Genomic DNA, 20328 nt, shown 5'->3' on the forward strand with positions numbered 1-20328 from the left:
AGCCCTCTCTAAGTGGTTTACAGAGTCAGCATATTGCCCCCAACAATCTGGGTCCTCATTTTACCAACCTCAGAAGGATGAGTCAACCTTGAGCCAGTTAGAATCGAACTGCCTGGCAATTGGCAGAATTAGCCTGCAATTCAGCATTCTAACCACTGCGCCACATTAAATAATATATACATATAATACTGTGTATGAACATAACATCATTTAATTATTCATTCTAGTATACTATGTATGTTCAGATCAGGGGCTTTCAAACTTGGCCTTTTTATGACTTGTGGACTTCAACTCCCAGAATTACTCAGCCAGCATGCCTGGCTGAGGAATTCTGGGAGTTGAAGTCCACAAGTCATAAAAGGGTAAGTTTGAAGACCCGTGGTTTAGATAGTGAAATGATATTTTCAGATTAATATGAATAGAGATGTGCATATGGTTACTGGAAGAAATTTATAGAAATAAGGTAGACTTCAGTATTAATACATCAATTTTTCATAATTATAATCTTTATATTACATTTGGTTAATTAAGGTTTTTGCCTCAAGCTAAGTATACAATATTTATTCAATTTCTGGTGAACTTATAACTGTTATCAAAGATCAAGTCTTCCTACATATCTGATAATTATAAAAGTACTAATTGAGAACTAAACATTGCTAATGAATTATACTGATTAGAGACACACAAGATTCAAAATATTCCTTTCAAATAATTATTCAAATCAATATTCACAGCTGGATCATATACTCAGATAACATCACAAATATAATCTAAGTTTTTCTCAAATTAGCCTTTCTCAAATTAGAATCACATGAACACAGTTGTTACTTAACGTGTGTGTTTTTAACTAGGCATTCTTTAGCATTACCGTGCCAAAAAATAATGTATTGTAGTTATACATCTTAAGAAAAAAGATGTTAATTTAAAAAGGGGAAAAAAGAGAAAAGCATTTTTTTTCCTGATAGGTTCATAACAAAGCCCCGAGATATAAGTTGTTGTTGTTGTTGTTAGCTGCGAAGTCATGTCCGACCCATCGCGACCCCATGGACAACGTTCCTCCAGGTCTTCCTGTCCTCTACCATCTTCTGGAGTCCATTTAAGCTCACATCTACTGCTTCTGTCATCCCCTTCTTCTCTTTCCCTCAATCTTTCCCAGCATTAGGCTCTTCTCCAGTGAGTCCTTCCTTCTCATTAGATGGCAAAAGTATTTGAGTTTCAACTTCAGGATCTGGTCTTTCAAAGAGCAGTCAGGGTTGATCTCCTCTAGGACTGACCAGTTTGAACGAATTGCAGTCCAAGGGACTTGCAGGAGTCTTCTCCAGCACCATAGTTCAAAAGCTTCAATTCTTTGGAACTCAGCCTTTCTTATGGTCCAACTTTCACAGCCATACACTGCAACTGGGAAAACCATGGCCTTGACTATACTATAAGTAATCAGTGTTAATTGGACTTCAGAATTTAATCCAAAAGTAATAGTCTCTTAGCAGCTACAAACTAGTTACTGCTTTATTCTCTTCATTATCCAAATTACAAAAATGCTAACTTCACAAAAATTACTTTCAGTAATAACTAATTTCAATACCTGTGTTTACTTTTAAATGCCAATTAAGCTGATATAATTCAATCTCATTTGAAAATAAATGTGTACTTGGGTTATAAATTCAGCATGTGCAACCCTCTGCTGAATGCTGCAAAGCTGCAACAGATCCAAATATTTTAAGGACAAAGTCTCCTGAAGCTGGGGAAAAGTTTACAATGAGACAAATTATTTTATGGATAGTACTTAGCAATAGCACTTAGACCTATATACCGCTCCATAGTACTTTACAGCACTCTCTAGGTGATTTATAAAGTCAGCATATTGCCCCCAACAATTTGGGGCCTCATTTTACTGACTTCGGAAGGATGGAAGGCTGAGTCTACCTTGAGCCGGTTAGGATTGAACTCCTGGCAGTGGGAAGAATTAGCCTGCAATACTGCATTCTAACCACTGTACCACCACGGCTATTTCCAGTACTTCAGCAGCAGAAGAGATCAAAGGCAAACACTTTTTGAGACGCACCATTCCATTTATTTAAGGCTATTAGATCTGAGCTGCAAAAATGTTTTACTGCAATTCAGTGGTCATCTTCATAATTTTTTCTGTCCAGATTTGGAAGCCTATTTCCTTGCCCTCCATTCATATTCCCCTCATCCTTTTCTCTAGCAATGTTTCTAATTATTTTCTTTCTCCCCAGTGTCTTATTCTCTTCACCTCCTTGCTTTATACTCTATTGTTCCCACTCCTTTTTCCTGTGTGCTCTCCCTTTTCTGTTAGCCTGAAGGTCCTCAACATATGTTACCTAGGTGGATGAGGGCTTGTTGGAGGTGGAGGAAACAGAAGCTGAGCTGAGTGTTTGCTCAGAGCAGCTCAAGCCTTTCCAGAAAGAATTAATGTAATAGAGCATGTCTGAGCACTTATAAAGAATAGTGCCCAAGATAATGAGACAGCCTTACAAAAGACAAAGCCAGGGCAGAATGAAACACAGAAAGAAGACTTTTCAATTTTTATCTAATCCACTTATTCCCATATCTCAACAATTAATATTATTTAATATGCTTCAGAAGAAATTTGGATTATCAGCTGTAATGGATATATATACAATTACCTCCTCTGAAAGGGATCAAACCGCAAGCAAAAGTATTCATTTATATCCGGAAGGCTTCTGACTTTGAAAACTGCCCTCCCCTGCAGAATGCAGCAACTACTTGAGTTATGATGAGCCAATGTTATTTGTGATACCTGCTCACAATATACCACAGAATGTTTGGTGATATTATGACGAATCCATTAATTCTGCCTTGCAGCAAATAATTAAGGGAGTGGGATACCCAGCAGAAAGATTTCACATATAGGAGATAACTATGACATCAATCTGCATACTGAGACTTTAGATTTTTAAATTTGAGTATAGCTGAATGAAACTGTGGAAATATAGGAAGATATTGAATGCAGTAGGAGAATGATTGATGTGCTTAAAAAAATCATATGTATTATGAGGAAGTTAAATGTACATATATTTTATTTGAATGGATAAACAGCTATGCAAGAAAAGAATATTTAAATCATACTCTACCTATATTGGGATGATTTAAAATCTTCATTATCCTTACTTCCCTAAACAGCTAAAAAAAGAAAATTAAAAAGTTAGTATTATATAGCTTGCAACCGTGAGAACATGTGCATGTAAGAATGTTACAACTGTAACCATATTTGAAGAGTCTGGAAAATTATAAGTATACTAGAAAAAACTTAAAAGATGTAAGTGCTTTCCCTCTCTCCATATATAAGCAAGCGTACTTTGAAGACCAAGTTTTAAAAATTTCAGAAAAACATTCCATCTTCTTTCAGGTGTTCTTAAGATGAAGATTAGATTAGAACTTTAGAGAGTCACTTTGGTCTAGCGCAGTAGTGGCGAACCTATGGCACGAGTGCCAGAGGTGGCACTCAGAGCTCTCCATGTGGGCACCCACACCATGCCTCGGAGGTGGCAACTGTCCCTCTTCAACCAGCCACCCCGCACAGGTGTCCCTCCCCATGGGCGACATTGAGTTGACCACACCCACCTTGGCCACACCCATCCAAACTTCCATGACCCACTACAGCCACACCCACCCAGTAGGCCACGCCCACCTGGCACCCAGCGATAAATAAGTGGGTTTTGGGTTGCAGTTTGGGCACTCGGTCTCTAAAAGGTTCGCCATCTTTATACACTTATGATTGTGTATCATCTAACCCAGTGTTTTTCAACCACTGTTCCGTGGCACACTAGTGTGCCGCGAGATGTTGCCTGGTGTGCCGTGGGAAAAATTGAAAAGTAATTATAAAATACTTTCTTTGTGTTTATTTGATTCCTATTCAAGAGAATTACTTTATATATAGTCAATATAGGCACAGAGTTAAATTTTTTAACATTTTCTAATGGTGGAGTGCCTCGTGATTTTTTTCATGAAACAAGTGTGCCTTTGCCCAAAAAAGGTTGAAAAACACTGATCTAACCCATCCACTGCGATAATCAAGTTTGCAGATGATACAACTGTGGTGGGTCTTATTACAGGTGGGGATGAGACAGCATATAGGGCGGAGGTACAAAAACTATCCATATGGTGTAGTAACAACAACTTGCACCTAAACATCAGCAAGACGAAAGAGATGGTGTTAGACTTCCGGAGAAAAAAGGAGGAACCTGCCCCACTTTACATCGGGGAGGACTGTGTAGAGAGAGTTTCCTCCTTTAAATTTCTGGGAGTCTACCTCTGTGAAGATCTGACCTGGAAAGTTAACACAACCCAGGTGGCTAGAAAGGCCCAACAGAGGCTTCACTTTCTTAGGGTCTTGCGGAAGAACAGGGTAGAACAACAGCTAATGACCCTCTTTTACCGGTCTACTATAGAGAGCGTCCTCTCGTATGGTATTGTGGTTTGGTATGCTGGTGGCTCAGTGGGTTAGGACGCTGAGCTTGTCGATCGGAAGGTCGGCAGTTTGGCGGGTCGAATCCCGAGTGCCGTGTAGCAGAGTGAGCGCCTGTTACTCGTCCCAGCTTCTGCCAACCTAGCAGTTCGAAAGCACGTAAAAATGCAAGTAGAAAAATAGGGACCACTACGGTGGGAAGGTAACAGCGTTCCGTGCGCCTTTGGCGTCTAGTCATGCCGGCCACATGACCACGGAGACGTCCTCGGACAAGCGCTGGCTCTTCGGCTTTGAAACGGAGATGAGCACCGGCCCCTAGAGTCGGAAACGACTAGCATGCATGTGCGGGGGGAACCTATGCTGGTCTGACAGCCGCGGACAGGAAAGTATTACAGAGGGTAGTGAGCACAGCACAAGACATTGTGGGCTGTTCCCTGACACCACTGGATGACATCGCCAGGGCTCGTTGCCTTGGAAGAGTGAGGAAGATTCTCAGGGATGACTCACACCCTGGATGGTATGTCTTTACTCTCCTACCATCCGGTAGGAGATATAGGAATATAGCCAGCCATACCAACAGGTTGAAAAATAGCTTGGGCTATTAGGCTTTTAAATGAGACATAATCTTATGCAGAATTGACTTGGGAGGCCGGTGTGTGGTGTAGTTGGTTCACATGGTGTGGTAGGATGGAGGGTTTGTTGTCACTGTGTGTTGGGGGGAGAGAGCACGGGGGGAGGCTCAGCTAATCTCAATGTACACATGTTGTACTTTGACAATAAAGGTTTATTATTATTATTATCACTGGTCTAGCGCAACAGTGGTGAACCTATGGCACACATGCCAGAGGTGGCACTTGGAGCCCTCTCTGTGGGCATGGGCACTGTCACCCCAGCCCACCCCCCCAGCTCCCTTCTCACCAGCAGCCCCCCTGGAGGAGAGTCGCCCCAGAGCATGACCCACGTGGAGCAGCGCAGCCAAGGACATGGCAGCTGGGCAGTGGGGACAAGACTGCTCTCGTGCCCCATCACATGCAGATGATGCTGCGGGGTGTGGCCACCATGGCGCTGCTGGGCTGCCTGGGTAATTTGCTGCGGTGGGCAGTGGAGGCGGTGGGTGGCCCTGTGGGCGGGCAGGGGGTGGTTTTGGGGCACTCGGTCACTAAAAGGTTCGCCATCACTGGTCTAGGGGTTAAGGCACTAGCCTAGATACCAAGAGACTATGAGTTCTAGTCCCATTTGAGGCATGAAAGCTGACTGGGTGATTTGGACTAGTCATTCTCTCTCAGGCCAACTCACCTCATAGGCTTGCTGTTGGGAGGAGGAGGTGGTGGTATTAGATATGTTCATTGCATTGGGTAATTTATAAAAATAATAAATGTGGGAAAAATTATAAATAAAACTTCACACCTTTAATTCTTCAAGTGCCAAAGCTAAAGCGTACTAAAATAATTTTACAGTTTGATGGGTGATTGGAATCTGTCCAGTTCTAAATAAATATCCTAACCCTGCTTCGGAGTTACCAGATGAATTCCTATCTGAGGACTTGCAGGAAGTTGAGGTGAGCTAGTTGGAAATCAACAAGATTTCCTGCTATTGGTTTCAGAAGATGAGGGCTCTCAGCTGTTGCCTCCACTCAGTGAAAGAGTTCACCAAATGGAGAAGACAGTGGAGCAAAGGGACTCTGCAAAGCTCCCTGCAAGAGAGGATCCACACCTTCCCATAATGAGCAACAATAACACTGTGTCTACTTACAGCAGATAGGTAGCAAACCCAGGGACAATTGTTCACTAATTCATACTCCATGTTCTTGGAATCTTAACTTTTGAATCCCATGATTCTAACTTTGAATCACAGACTGACAAATCTTCTATGGCTCTTTGACCCTCAGATTTCTCTGACAATTCTTTTGCCTGCTGCTTTGAAGATGGAAACTTTGGGATTCTAATAAGGTGACTTCCTTGACTTTGGGAATTTCTTCTTCACTTATGTGTACATGTTCATTTGTGCTCAAGCTTCCTCTCCCAATTTCTCATTTTTTAAATGCAGAAATTCAGAATTCAATGAGACAAGGAGCCTGATGAGTGGCAAAGGAAGTCCCCTAGATATATTGGTACTCTTAGCCACCACATTGGGAAGTCTGTCTGTAGACTGTAAATTATATCCAATAACAGTTATTCAAATATTGGAAAATTCCCTCAACTAGACAAAGATGTTGAATATTCTTGGCCATTCTTTTCTCCCTGCAATCCATTATACATGCCCACATCAATTCCACAGATATGTACTGTGCTGCAGGAATTAAATGATTACTAATAGTCGCCTCTCCATTCCATTGGCAGACATTTTTAATCACTGGAAGGACTACCACTAAAGGTTCATAATAACTCAACAATACTTATGTTTTTCCTCCTTATATAATTTGATTTCATATATTTAATAAGGAATATGACATCAGAAAGTTTTAAAATTGCATTTGTATTTGCATGTCACTATTGAAGCACTTGCTCCGTTTTGGACATTTAGGTATTTTAAAAAGAAAGGCAATTATGCCTTTTTTATACTTTCCTATAATATATAAGATTCTATTTAAATATATAACTAGATTGTTCTAAACTGAATATACACCTATTAGAGCACAGTCATTATCTGGGAAAATGAACTGTATGCTAAATTATTTTCAACTTGAAGTAAGATATTTTCATCAAGGTTGTTAATAAAGTAAATAAAATATTCACTTGACAGCTGGGATTTTCAGTTGGGAAGATTCCAAAAGCAAAGACTGATTCCTAAGAACTGCATGATCTGCACAATGGTTTTCTTTTTCTGCTTTTGAAGTAACCAAGGTTTCAAGTTGACACTCCAAACATTTGCTTTGTTATTTTCTGCTCTTAATAGAGAAAGGAGCACAGCAATCAAATGGTTTTATTTTAAATCAGCCACCGCCTCAGAGCTAATGCTACCAAAATATCATTTCATTGTTGATAGAACAGAGTTTTAGCAAAATATCATGAGAAATTAGCATTCAAACACTCATCAAACAGCTATAAAATTTACTGAATAAATAATTGCATCAATCATAGTTTGGAAATATACTGTACATTCAACACAAAATCCATCTCACTGCTGGAAACCTAAAAATGCAGCAGAGAATGTTCAACAGTGAAACAATGGGCAAGACTGAATGCTTAATCCTCCCTACACTTCCTCCTACATCTCCCCCTCCTCCAGATGCTGTTCTACAGAGGAGATTCCTGATATGAATTTGCTACGTAACTCAAGGAAACATTTTGGGTGACGGAAAGTTATAGGCATGGCTTATATCTCCTCCACTGCTCAGATTCCCAATTGGTTTGTAATCTGGATCCCTAATTTCAATCCATATAGTTCTAGCCTGAAAAAGTGATCTGTGAAGATGCTGTATTTATAATTTTTTTCCACTAATCGAAATGGCAGACACAATTCAGTTTATACTACAGATTTGGGTATGAGAATATAGATATAATACTTATTTCACATTTTTGATAAAAATTTTGAGCTCAGATCAAAACTAATTTTATTAGATTACATGATTCCTTCTGTTCTATCCATTAGAAGAGAAAGATACGATTAAAATGAAATCATATTGAATATGCTATACTTAAAATAATACACAATGTTTAAAAATGGAAAAACAGAAGTGCCAGAAAGGAATATTCTAAACAAAGTAGTATACCTAAAAGATGGAACAACTAATAAACTTACCTTTTGTAGACTAGTTGGATTCAATTGAGTTTTGTCAATTATTTTTATTGCAACCTAGAAAAAATACAATTGTTTGATTTCTGTTAACTGTAGCAGTATTTGCAAAGCAGAAATATTTGATTGTTAATAGTATATTACCGAATGAGCAACCAGCGCACAAAAATCAATTCAATGTCAATAGTAATAATAGTAATAACGATATAATATATACAGCACCCAGCTTCCAGTGATTCTGTGCAGTTTACAAATTGTTTAAAACATTAAAGACAAGACAAATAACGGGAGACAAAAATGAAGAATAAAGATGACAAGGATGACAAAACTGGGTTGGAAAAAAGGAAAACAGCCCATAGAATCTAAAGGAAGTTATAACAGAATCTTTCTTCAAATCCCATTTCTAAATACAGTCCACAATCAATATTTACATTATTTCTTCTGCAGTGAAGACAGGTGTTTGTTACTAATAATGGACAGTTAATGTCAGGGCCCACTTCAGTACTTCATCCCAAGAAAGCAGAACTCATGGAAACGGATTCTTCCAAAAGGAACTTTTATTAGGAGAAGCTGATAGCAGGCATACTAGACAAGATCTAAGGGTTTCCCGCTCAAATTGATAGGTAAAAAGTGTCCCAAGCAAAACCCCACCCATAGTTCATCTGGTCAGTTCAAATGGCCCAATTCCCAGGTGTTAGGATCCTCATGGGAACAGGGAGATAACATCAGGCCGTCTCCGGTTGTAGCTGCAATGTTTAGGCAGAGATAAACCAATTGCTGCAGGTTACATTCCTTTCTTTCCCTCCCTCTGCTAGCTGACATTAAGGGATGGGAAAGTTCACATAGAAACAATGCAGGAAAGCAAAGTGTTACTTTGTAGTGATAGAGGAAACCGAAGCAATAACCCTCCAGCGCTCCCCCCCTCCCCTATAGGATTATGGCAGAACCCAGAGTGAGAAGAGAGTGATATTTGGGTCAGGATGAAAGAGGAGGAAAAAGGGAAAGAGAAGGAAGAGAGGCAGCAGGACAGAAAGGGCAACCTATTGCTATGGGTTCTGACAGTTAAGTTGTTACCTAGAACATAGAAAGTGGTCTCCTGAATCTCTCTCTCTCTACATATACACACATACATACACACACACACGTGTGTGGGTGTCTACAATTTACTGAATCTAGAATTCTGATAAGTACTTCTTCAACATTATGAATACTCTGCAATCATGACTTTCATTGTGCCAAACAGAAACGTTTTAAATGGTCAAATTAAATAACAGTGGACCTCAAATTTATGAATTCCATGTTTTTCTTGTCTGTTTAGGTTGCTGTTAAGAGTCAATCAACCAGCTTTAACACAAAACATAGTTCAAACTCCTCTTCATATAAGCCTCATTCCCGATTCAACTTTATATCCAACACAGGTATCCAGAACTGTTGGAAATTGGGCAGCATATAAGTTTAATAATGAAATAAAAATAAAATATATGTGGATAATACATTACTAGTTTGAACTAGGTGTTTATAATATCCCTATTGAATACAGCTTTATTGTCTTCAGACTTAATTCACTCTAAAATAATTCACTGGGGGGGGTGTAACAGAACTGCTTGGAAATATCAGCTGATATAATAGACAGCTGTTTGTTTGCAAATACTGTTTTCTTCTTGAAAGCAGTGTTACTATATTTCTACAGTAATTAGCAGCAAAAAGGTGATATTTATTTTGATTTAAAGTTTACCTGATTTGTCATATGATTTGTATTATCTTTCCTGTTTTCTATAATTCCCTTCTACTTAATCTCCTTCCATTGTACTTTTCTGCCAAAAATCTCAAAAGTTTAATCCTTTAATTAATAAAACGCAAATAGATCAGCTAGGTGTACTAAATCTATTACCTCAACATTATGTTCTACTTGAAGACATAAGATACGGTGAGTAAGGAGACTGCCTCTAAAAACATGTTTAAGGGAAACTGTCCTTCCAAATGGTATCAGAAAAATAGTAAATGTTATCAAAAGTCAGCCATTAAAGGTGGGCGACTCTAAACCTACAAATGAAAGAGCAGAAAGAAATTTTGAAGGGTGCATATCTGTCTGTTTCTAGTGTTTTTCTTATAATTATGTTCAAGGTGTTTTTAAAATGTACATATTCTCATGAAACTCAAGATAAATTGCTTCATAACTGGTGACTAATAAAAGACTATTAAATCATGAGGGGTCCTTGGGGGTCTCTGAGTTTGCTTTTCTTGCAGACTTTTCATTACCCAAACTAGGTAACATCATCACTAGCATTTATGATGTTACCTAGTTTGGGTAATGAAACATCTGCAAGAAAACAAGCTAGCTCAGAGACAACCAAGGACCCCTCATGTCAACCCTGAACTACAAATATTCTCCTTTATTAGTACTATTAAATCATTTTAAATTCAGGCTGAAAAGGCTCAATACTTAATTAGCCAATAAAATGTAGTAGATATGTGTTGGATTTGGGTCTGACGTAGGAAAAATTCTTCAGGTTCAGCATTGGCATACCTGTGCTATACTATGTACCACTGGCTCTTGGGGAAAAAAACCCTATGCTTTTCCTAGTCTTACACAGCAGCCAAGCAGAATTTGTACGAAAAAGTATCAAAATGACTTGGTATTTTATTATACGAGGAGAAATAAATACAGAATCTAGTATCACTATAAAAACAGCAGTACAATACAATGTGGGCAATAGATTCTACAGCCGGGGTCCCAAACCCCTGAGGCTGCAACCCATTACTGGACCTTGAACCATTCAGAATGAGGCCACAGAAGTAGCAGGCTAGTGCATGCACTTGTGCATTTTCACTTGTGCCAGCAGCCCGCTGCTCCCACAAAAGGAGCTGTGCGCATGCGCACTTGCCCACCGCTTGGGCAGAACCATCCCCTCTCCCGCCCCCCCCACCAGTACACAAAGCCGGAAAGGTTGGAGAATTCTATTCTACAGTATCTGTATCACATGGACATAGTCAAGCAGCATACGGAATTTTTTTGTATCTGCCTTCCAAAATGACTAACGGAAGAGCATTAAATTGAGCCGGTAAAGACCCTTCTCAGCTTAGATACTATAATATGGTTCAAGTATCTCACCAGTCTGAACAGATAAGATTGGCTATTCAGGAAAACATTCTACTCTTGTTGTTTGTTGAGATAAGAGAGAAGACAAATGAACCTAAAGCATCAATCTTTGCATATGTATAACACATCTGTATCTAACTGGTTGCAGCACCAAGATATTCTACAGCTGCAGAAAGAAGCTGAAAAAGGCAACCAACATGATGAATTGGAGTCATCTGTTTATGAAAAATGATTACAACCACTGACAGATGATTTTAGAAAAAGATTGTACCAGTGCATAGGGAATCTGGTCATTAATGGATAGCAGCTACTATCACATTGTCCACTACATATGCACCACTAGTATTCTACAATTGCTGGGAAACAGTTGCAGAGGGGGCTCATTCTTTTGATCCTTTGGTATCTAGTTGGCCAAAATAAAAAAGAGAATATTTGAATAAATGATCATGTCCTAATGCAGAAATACTCTTGCATTCTTAACTGAGCAACAGAATCCAAATTTATTTTAATGGCAGATTTTTAAAGCATAAATAAAGATGCTATACATAAATACTGTCAAGAATATATATGAAATAAAGAATTCTATGTGTCAGGCCAATATTTCTATAAATATATATATTTAGCTTCTTGTAATGAATACAATTTACTGGGATTTCCAAGAACATTAATTCTTAATAATTTAATTTTACTTTAATTTACTTTAGTTAAATTTTAATTTAATTAACCATTCCCCTTCATGGTTCACTGCCTTGTTATGGCGAAGGAGTTTGTGCAGCTCAGTGAAGCTATGAGCTATATTGTGAAGGGCCACCCAAGATGGATAGGTCATAGTGGAGATTTCTGACAAAATATGGTCCACTAGAGAAGGAAATGGCAACCCACTCCAATATCCTTGCCAGAAAAACCCAAGGAGTGTATCAAAAGGTTAAAAGATATGATGCCAGAAGATGAGTCCTTCAGGTTGGAAGTTGTCCAATATGCTACTGGGGAAGAGTGGACGCTAATTACAAGTCGCTCCAGAAAGAGTGAAGCAGCTGGACCAAAGCCAAAAAGATGCTCACTGTGGATGTATCTGATGGTGAACGGAAAGCCCGACACTATAAAGAACAATATTGCATAGGAACCTTGAATGTAAGATCTATGAATCAAGATAAACTGAATGGGATCAAACAAGCAATGGCAAGATTGATCGACAACTTGGGAATCAGTGAACTAAGGATGGATGGGAATGCACAAATTTAATTCAGATGACCATTATCTACTATTGTAGGAAACAATCTCTTAGAAGAAATGGAGTAGCCCATTGGAAAAGAGTGGAAAAAGTAGTACTGGAGTACAAGCTCAAAAATGACAGAATGATCTTGGTTTGAATCCAAGGCAAACCATTCAACATCACAGTAATCCAAGTCTATCCCTGACCAATGATGCTGAAGAGGCTGAGGTTGACTGGCTCTATGAAGACCTACCACACTGTCTAGAACTAACACCACAAAAAGATGTCCTTTTCATAATGGGATATTGGAATGCTAAAGTAGGAGGTACATTTTCAAAGGTAACTGGAATAACAGGCAAGTTTGGTCTTGGAGTACAAAGTGAAACAAGGCAAAGGCTAGCAAAGGTTTGTGAGTTTTGTCAAGAGAACATGCTGGTCATAGCAAACACTCTTTTCCAACAAACCAAGAGCTGATTCTGCACGTGGACATTGCCAGAAATCAGATTGATTATGTACTTTGCAGCCAAAGATGGTGAAGGTCTATACAATCAGTAAAAACAAGACCTGGAGCTGACTGTGGCTCACATCATGAGTTTATTGCAAAATTTAGGCTTAAATTGAAGAAAGTAGGGAAAATCATTACGCCATTCAGATATGACATAAATCATATCCCTTATGAATATACAGTGGAAGTGATGAATAGATTTAAGGGACTAGATCTGGTAGAAAGAGTGTCTGAAGAACTAGAAACAGAGGTTTGTAACACTGTATAAGATGCAGCAACTAAAACCATCACAAAGAAAAAGAAATGCAAGACAGTGAAGTGGCTGTCTGATGAGGCTTTACAAATAGCTGACAAAAGAAGGAAAGCAAAAGGCAAGGGAGAAAGGGAAAGATATACCCAACTGAATACAGATTTCCAGAGAATAGCAAGGAGAAATAAGAAAGCCTTCTCATGAACAATGCAAAGAAATGGAGGAAAAAAATAGAAAGGGAAAGACAAGGGATCCCTTCAAGAAAATTGGAGATATCAAAGGAACATTTTGTGCAAAGATGAGTAGAGAAGCAGAGAGATGAAGAGGAGGTGTCCAGAATAGACAGAATAATTATATAAGAAAGATCTTAATGCCCGATACCCACGATGGTGTGTGATACCAGTCCAACCTACCAAAACCAGTGCCATAAAAAACAGAATAGAAACGCAAGTTAAGATAGGCAAAAAAATGTTAAGTGAGCACCTGTCCAGCCTAGACGAGTTCAAATCACCAGGACCAGATGGATTACACCCCAAGGTTCTCAAGGAACTGGCAGACGTGATCTCAGAACCACTGAACTATATTTTTCAAAGGTCCTGGAGCATTGGTGAACTACCAGAGGACTGGAAGAGAGCTGATGTAGTTCCCATCTTCAAAAAAGGGAAAAAAACAGATCCAGGAAATTACAGACCTATCAGCCTGACCTCAATACCTGGGAAGATTCTGGAAAAGATAATCAAACAACAAATCAGCGAACACCTTGATGCGAACAAAGTTATCACTAAAAGCCAACATGGGTTTGTCAAAAACAGATCGTGCCAGACAAACGTTATTGCATTCTTTGACCAAGTGACAAAACTAGTGGACCAGAGGAATGCTGTAGATTTAATTTACTTGGATTTCAGTAAGGCATTTGATAAAGTAGATCACAACCTACTACTTGATAAGATAGAAAAATGTGGGTTAGATAGCATCACCACCAGATGGATTCATAGCTGGCTGACAGGCCATACTCAGCATGTGGTCCTCAATGGAACCGCATCTACATGGAAGGAAGTGTGTAGTGGGGTGCCCCAGGGATCTGTTCTGGGCCCAGTGCTCTTCAACATCTTCATCAACGATTTGGATGAGGGGATAGATGGGGAACTCATCAAATTTGCAGATGACACCAAGCTGGCAGGAATAGCCAATACTCCAGAAGATAGGCTTAAGATACAGGAGGATCTGGACAGACTCGAACACTGGGCACTATCTAAGAAAATGAAATTCAATGGTGAAAAAAGTAAGGTTCTGCATTTAGGCAGGAAAAATCAAATGCACAGGTATAGTATAGGTGGTACCTTGCTCGATAGTAGTAACTGTGAGAGGGATCTCGGAGTCCTAGTGGACAATCACTTCAATATGAGCCAGCAGTGTGCTGCAGCTGCCAAAAAAGCCAACACAGTGCTAGGCTGCATTAACAGAGGAATAGAATCAAGATCACGTGAAGTACTAATATTTTACAATGCCTTGGTAAGGCCACACCTGGAATACTGCATCCAGTTTTGGTCACCACGATGTAAAAAAGATGTCGAGACTCTAGAAAGAGTACAGAGAAGAGCAACAAAGATGATTGGGGGACTGGAGGCTAAAACATATAGGGAACGGTTGCTGGAATTGGGTATGTGTAGTTTAATGAAGAGAAGGGTGAGGGGTGGCATGATAGCAGTGTTCCAATATCTCAGGGGCCGCCACAAAGAAGAGGGAGCCAAGCTATTCTCCAAAGCACCTGAAAGCAGGACAAGAAGCAACGGATGGAAACTAATCAAGGAGAGAAGCAACCTAGAACTAAGGAGAAACTTCCTGACAGTTAGAACAATTAACCAGTGGAACAACCTGCCTCCAGAAGTGGTGAATGCTCCAACACTGGAAGTTTTTAAGAAGAGACTGGACAGCCATTTGTCTGAAATGGTATAGGGTTTCCTGCCTTAGCAGGGGTTGGACTAGATGACCTCCAAGGTCCCTTCCAAATAATCATCATCATCATCATCATCATCATCATCATCTCACCTCAAATCAGACATCCTGGAGTATGAAGTTAAATGGGCCTTAGGAAGCATTACCAACAATGAATACTGGAGTTGATGGTATTTCAACTGAGGTATTTAAAAACCTAAAAGATGATGCTGTTAAAGTGCAGCACTCAATATGCCAGCAAATTTGGAAAACTCAACAGTAGCTATAGAATTAGAAAAGGTATAGAATTAGAAAAGGTCAATTTACTTTCCAATCCCAAAAAAGAGCAATGCCAAAAAATGCTCAAACTACCATACAATTGGGCTCATTTCATACTCCTACAAGCTAGGCTTCAGCAATATGTGAACCTAGAACTACCAGAAATACAAGCTGGGTTTCGAAGAGGCAGTGAAACTAGAGATAAAACTGCCAACATTTGCTGGATTATGGAAAAAGCAAGGGAAATCCAGAAACACATCTACTTCTGTTTTATTGACTATGATAAAACTTTTGATTGTGTGGATAACAACAAATTGTATTAAGTTCTTAAAGCGATGGGAATTCCAGATCACCTTACCTGTCTCCTGAGAAACCTGTATGCGGGTCAAGAACTATATATTGTTACCCTGCTTATATAACTTATATGCAGAGTACACCTTGTGAAATGCAGGACTAGATGAATCACAAGCTGGAATTAAGATTGCCAGGAGAAATATCAATAACCTCAGATATGCAGACGATATCACTCTAATAGCAGACAGTGAAGAGGAACCAAAGAGCCTCTTGATGAGGGTGAAAGAGAAGAGTGCAAAAGTTGGCTTGAAACTCAACATTAAAAAAATGAAGATCATGGCATCCGGTCCTATCACTTCCTGGCAAATAGAAGGTGAAGGAATGAAATCAATGACAAATTTTATTTTCTTGGGCTCCAAGATCACTGCAGATGGCAACCACAGCCATGAAATTAAGACACTTGCTCCTTGGGAGGAAAGCTATGGCAAACCTAAACAGCTTATTAAAAAGCAGAGACATCACCTTGCCAATAAAGGTCTGTACAGTCAAAGCTATTGTTTTCCCAGTAGTAATGTATAGCTGAGACAGTTGGACTATAATGCTGAGTGCTGAACAATTGATACTTTTGAACTGTGGTGTTGGAGAAGACTCTTGAGAGTCCCTTGGACTGCCAGGAGATCAAATCAGTCAATCCTAAAGAAAATCAACCCTTACTGTCCTTTGGGAAGACAGATAATGAAGCTGAAGCTCAAACACTTTGGCCATCTAATGAGAAGAGAGGATTCACTGGAAAAGACCCTCATGTTGGGAAAGACTGAAGGCAAAGAGGGAAGGGGATGGCAGAGGAGAAGGTGGTCAGATAGTGTCACTGATGCAATGAACATGAATTTGGACAAACTCCAGGAGATAGTGAAGGATGTCTATGGGGTCATAAAGAGTGAGACATGACTTAGCAACTGAAAACAACCACAGTTTAATTTGGCAACGTTTAATCAACCTTTTAGTTGTACTTTTTAGGCCAAAACATTTTGTTAGTATTCATTGTAGAGAAAAAAAACATCCTGTTAACTTTACACGATTCTATGTAAAGATCACATTATTAAAAATTATTATATTAGGAAATTTATTCTGCAAAATCTAAAAAAAATGCTAGTACAACACTTTACCTCTCTGCCAGTAAGGATGTGTCTGGCCAGTTTCACTTTTGCAAAATTTCCCTTTCCAATTGTCTTAAGGAGTCTGTAATTCCCAATATGTGGCTGCTCATCTGCACAGGAAGCTATGGAATTCCTACAGCGAGCCCCAGACCGACTAGTTCGGGAGGAAATTTCCTGTCGTCCTTCACCATGAGAGGTATGCTATAATAAAAATAGAAAAAATTAGGATACACTGTAACACAATAGACTAGAACACATAAATAAGTTGATATCAGATTAGGAGAAACAGAAAAAAATATTGTTTTGTAGTAAGTTCAACCATTACAGCTTTTGTTAACAGCTGGTGATAGCCACCAATTCAGGTAACTTTAAAACAGTTCATGTATATAAGTTGTGATAATCAAATTAAAACTTTGATATTTAAAAAAACTATTTCTGCTAATAGTTTTTGGAAAAGCCATCAAGCAAACAGCTGATTTTTTAATAACTTCTGCAGTCTGTCTATTGAAGAATCTCAGTAACTATTTGGAACAAAATGGATTACATGGATCTCATATTTTGATTTCTAAAAATTTCGTTTAAATGCAGTATAAAGTATGGTATTTTTACTGAACAGACACTCTTGTTGAATAATTTAAATCATTAATGCAAATATAAGACATTTCTTGCAATGCTCTGGAGATTCAGTTTCTACCATATTTCACATTTTAGTATGATGTAATGTCAATATTCTGCATAATTATTTAAAATCTATAGCACAAAAAGAAAAAAAAGACAATCATGTGGCCAACCTCTTTTTAAATTAAACTTGGAGACAGTATTAAGTAATTATATTTATGAATCATTTTCTACTTTTTTTTAAGGATTGGGTATGCAAACTTCATGATTTCCAAAAAAAAGCCAACTCCTCCCTTCTTTCCCATAACCATTTTTAAATAAAACTTTGCTTAATGAAGAAATTTAGAAATCCTGAAACATTTTTGGTCCCAATATATCTCCTGTATGACCCTGGATTTTGGAATATATTCACTTTAGATATAAATATTTTTTCCAGCTTAATAAAATATTTATTTATTTTAATAACTTATCATTTATTTATTGTATGCATAAACTGGCCATTGCAATATCATACACAAAACAAGTTTTTGGACTTTACAATTTTGATTGTTATTGGAATTATAATAAAGTAACACTGCCATATATCCTATATTAGTTTTACAATAATATTTTAGCTTCATTGTTTCTTTATATATACTTCCTTATGTTTACATTTAGTGTTGCCTTTGTATTTTTATTTATTTAAAACATTTGTAGAGCTGCCCATCTTCTAACCAATTCTGGGTGGCTCCCAATCAAAAGTTAAAACAACATATAAAATCATAGCAAAACTATAAAACTAAACACATTAAAACATTAACAACAAAAACCTGGTAACAAGTCAAACTTCTATATGTGCAGTCATAATCTTATCCCAGCACTTGGGGAAAATATTTATTATATCTTTCCAATTCTTTTTTAGCCATCATTTTTTAAACTGATGCAGTAATTCACCTATACATTAATTTCACTATTGTTCTTTCTACAAAATAATGAACAATACTGTAATGTAAGTCTAAAAGCAAGATAATAGATTTAAATCTATTGACGTCTCTAAATGTTCTGCAACAGTTTGATCAGGTTTTGTACTTTTTGTTGTTTAATAACTGCAATACTTAAATGAATTCACTCTTCCCAAATTTAATTACCGTATTTTTCGGACCATAAAACGCACCTGACCGTAAGACGCACCCAGTTTTTAGAGCAGGAAAACAAGAAAAAAAATATTCTGAACCAAATAGTACCGGTATACTAGGAAGGAAGGAGGGGAGAGAGAGAGAGAAGGAAGGAAGGAAGGAGGGAGGGAGGGAGGAAGGAAGAAAGAGAGAGAGAGAGAGAGAGAGAGAGAGAGAGAGAGAGAGAGAGAGAGAGAGAGAAAGAAAGAAAGAAAGAAAGAAAGAAAGAAAGAAAGAAAGAAAGAAAAAGAAAAAGAAAGGAGAGAGAGAAGGAAGGAAGGAAGGAAGGAAGGAAGAAAGGAGGGAGGATGGAGGGAGCAAGGAAGAGAGAGAGAGAGAAAGAAGGAAGGAAGGAAGAAAGAGAGAAGGAAGGAAGAAAGAAAGGAGGGAGGGAGGGAGGAAGAAAGAGAGAAAGAAAGAAAGAAAGAAAGAAAGAAAGAAAGAAAGAAAGGTACCAGTAGTTTCTTTTCCCTGAATAGGTTTTCTAAGATGCCGAAGCAATTTCAAACAATTAGCAGTATTATCTTGCAAATGGGAAATCACTTCCAATAAACTTCGCAGAGAAACCTGCAGGGACAACTCCTCACGGCTTTGCCTATGAGGTTTAGTTTAGCAAAAACTATTTCTTTAGCAGCGAGGTAAAAGAAAGAAAATGTGCGCGCGCAGGGAGGGGGAGGCAGTCAGAAGGCATGGCAGGCACGTCCGTATTTCCTCCCCTGCCGACCAATCACAGGGGCGGGGCGGAGAAGTCAACGTCTTCATTCAATCACGTCTCTCCAATGGAGCTGATGGACTGCGTTGACTGAACGGGAGACAAGTGTTTTCGCTTACCTTCGGACCATAAGACGCACCTCGTTTTTCCACCCACTTTTGGGAGGGGAAAAGTGCGTCTTATGGTCCAAAAAATACGGTACTTTAGATCAGAGAAATACTGGCGATGGGTAGACAAAGAGTAAATTTTTCATGAATATCATTTTAGCCTTAGTACTGATAAAAATCTGATTTCTCTATTGGAATGTGTGTTTAGAAATATTAATATATATTGTTGCATGCCCGAGTAAGTATTCTGCAACTGGCTTCAGAAAGCAGCCTTTGGGGCTATATTAAAAAACAAGATCCTGCAAGTTTCAAATTAGTTCATCCCAATATAATGACTGCTACAAAATCATCAACCTTCATTCAGTGATTGAAGCTTAAGTCTCTTGTTTTTTGAATGCATTTACAAATGCCAACATATCACAAACTACTGAAGAAGCTATCCTTGAACACTTCTTGCATAGTGTTCCTTTCCTTGAAGTGCTCTATTAGACGTAATTACCGTATATACTTGATTATAAGCCGAATTTTTCAGCCCACTTTTTGGGCTGAAAAATTCCACTTCGGCTTATACTCCAGTCAACAAAAAAACTTACTGAGGACTTGTGCGCGGCCGAGGCTTTGGAGCTTCCGGGATCGCGCTCACCTCTCCCAAGCCACCGCCGTCCGGAGACCTGCCGAAGTTTGGGGAGGTTTGGGGAGGTGCGCGCGCACCTCCCCAAAAGTCCCCAAACGAAGCCGGGTCTCCGTTCCTCTGCGCCCTGCCTGCCTGCTTCTTTCCACAGCGGAAAGAAGCAGGCAGGCAGGGGGCGGAGGAACGGA

The 20328-nt window shown here is 38.8% G+C and overlaps 1 protein-coding gene across 9 annotated transcripts in view; it reads right to left on the minus strand.

Moving 5' to 3' along the window:
- Nucleotides 1–20328, minus strand: part of MARK3 (microtubule affinity regulating kinase 3) — an 83433-nt gene that overhangs the window by 43732 nt on the left and 19373 nt on the right. For 8 of the 9 annotated variants that reach the window (XM_081319685.1, XM_081319682.1, XM_081319684.1 and 5 more), the window contains 3 exons: nt 16928–17119; nt 8192–8245; nt 3117–3165 (listed from right to left, as the gene is read on the minus strand). In XM_081319685.1, coding sequence (XP_081175811.1) covers nt 3117–3165; nt 8192–8245; nt 16928–17119 — 295 coding nt within the window. Of the gene's footprint in view, nt 1–3116; nt 3166–7185; nt 7283–8191; nt 8246–16927; nt 17120–20328 lie in introns of those variants that run through there. The other variant, XM_081319686.1, reaches the window with a different exon arrangement.

This window comes from Vipera berus, assembly GCF_964194415.1.
Source record: "Vipera berus genome assembly, chromosome: 1".
In the NCBI taxonomy this organism is placed as follows: Eukaryota; Metazoa; Chordata; class Lepidosauria; order Squamata; family Viperidae; genus Vipera; species Vipera berus.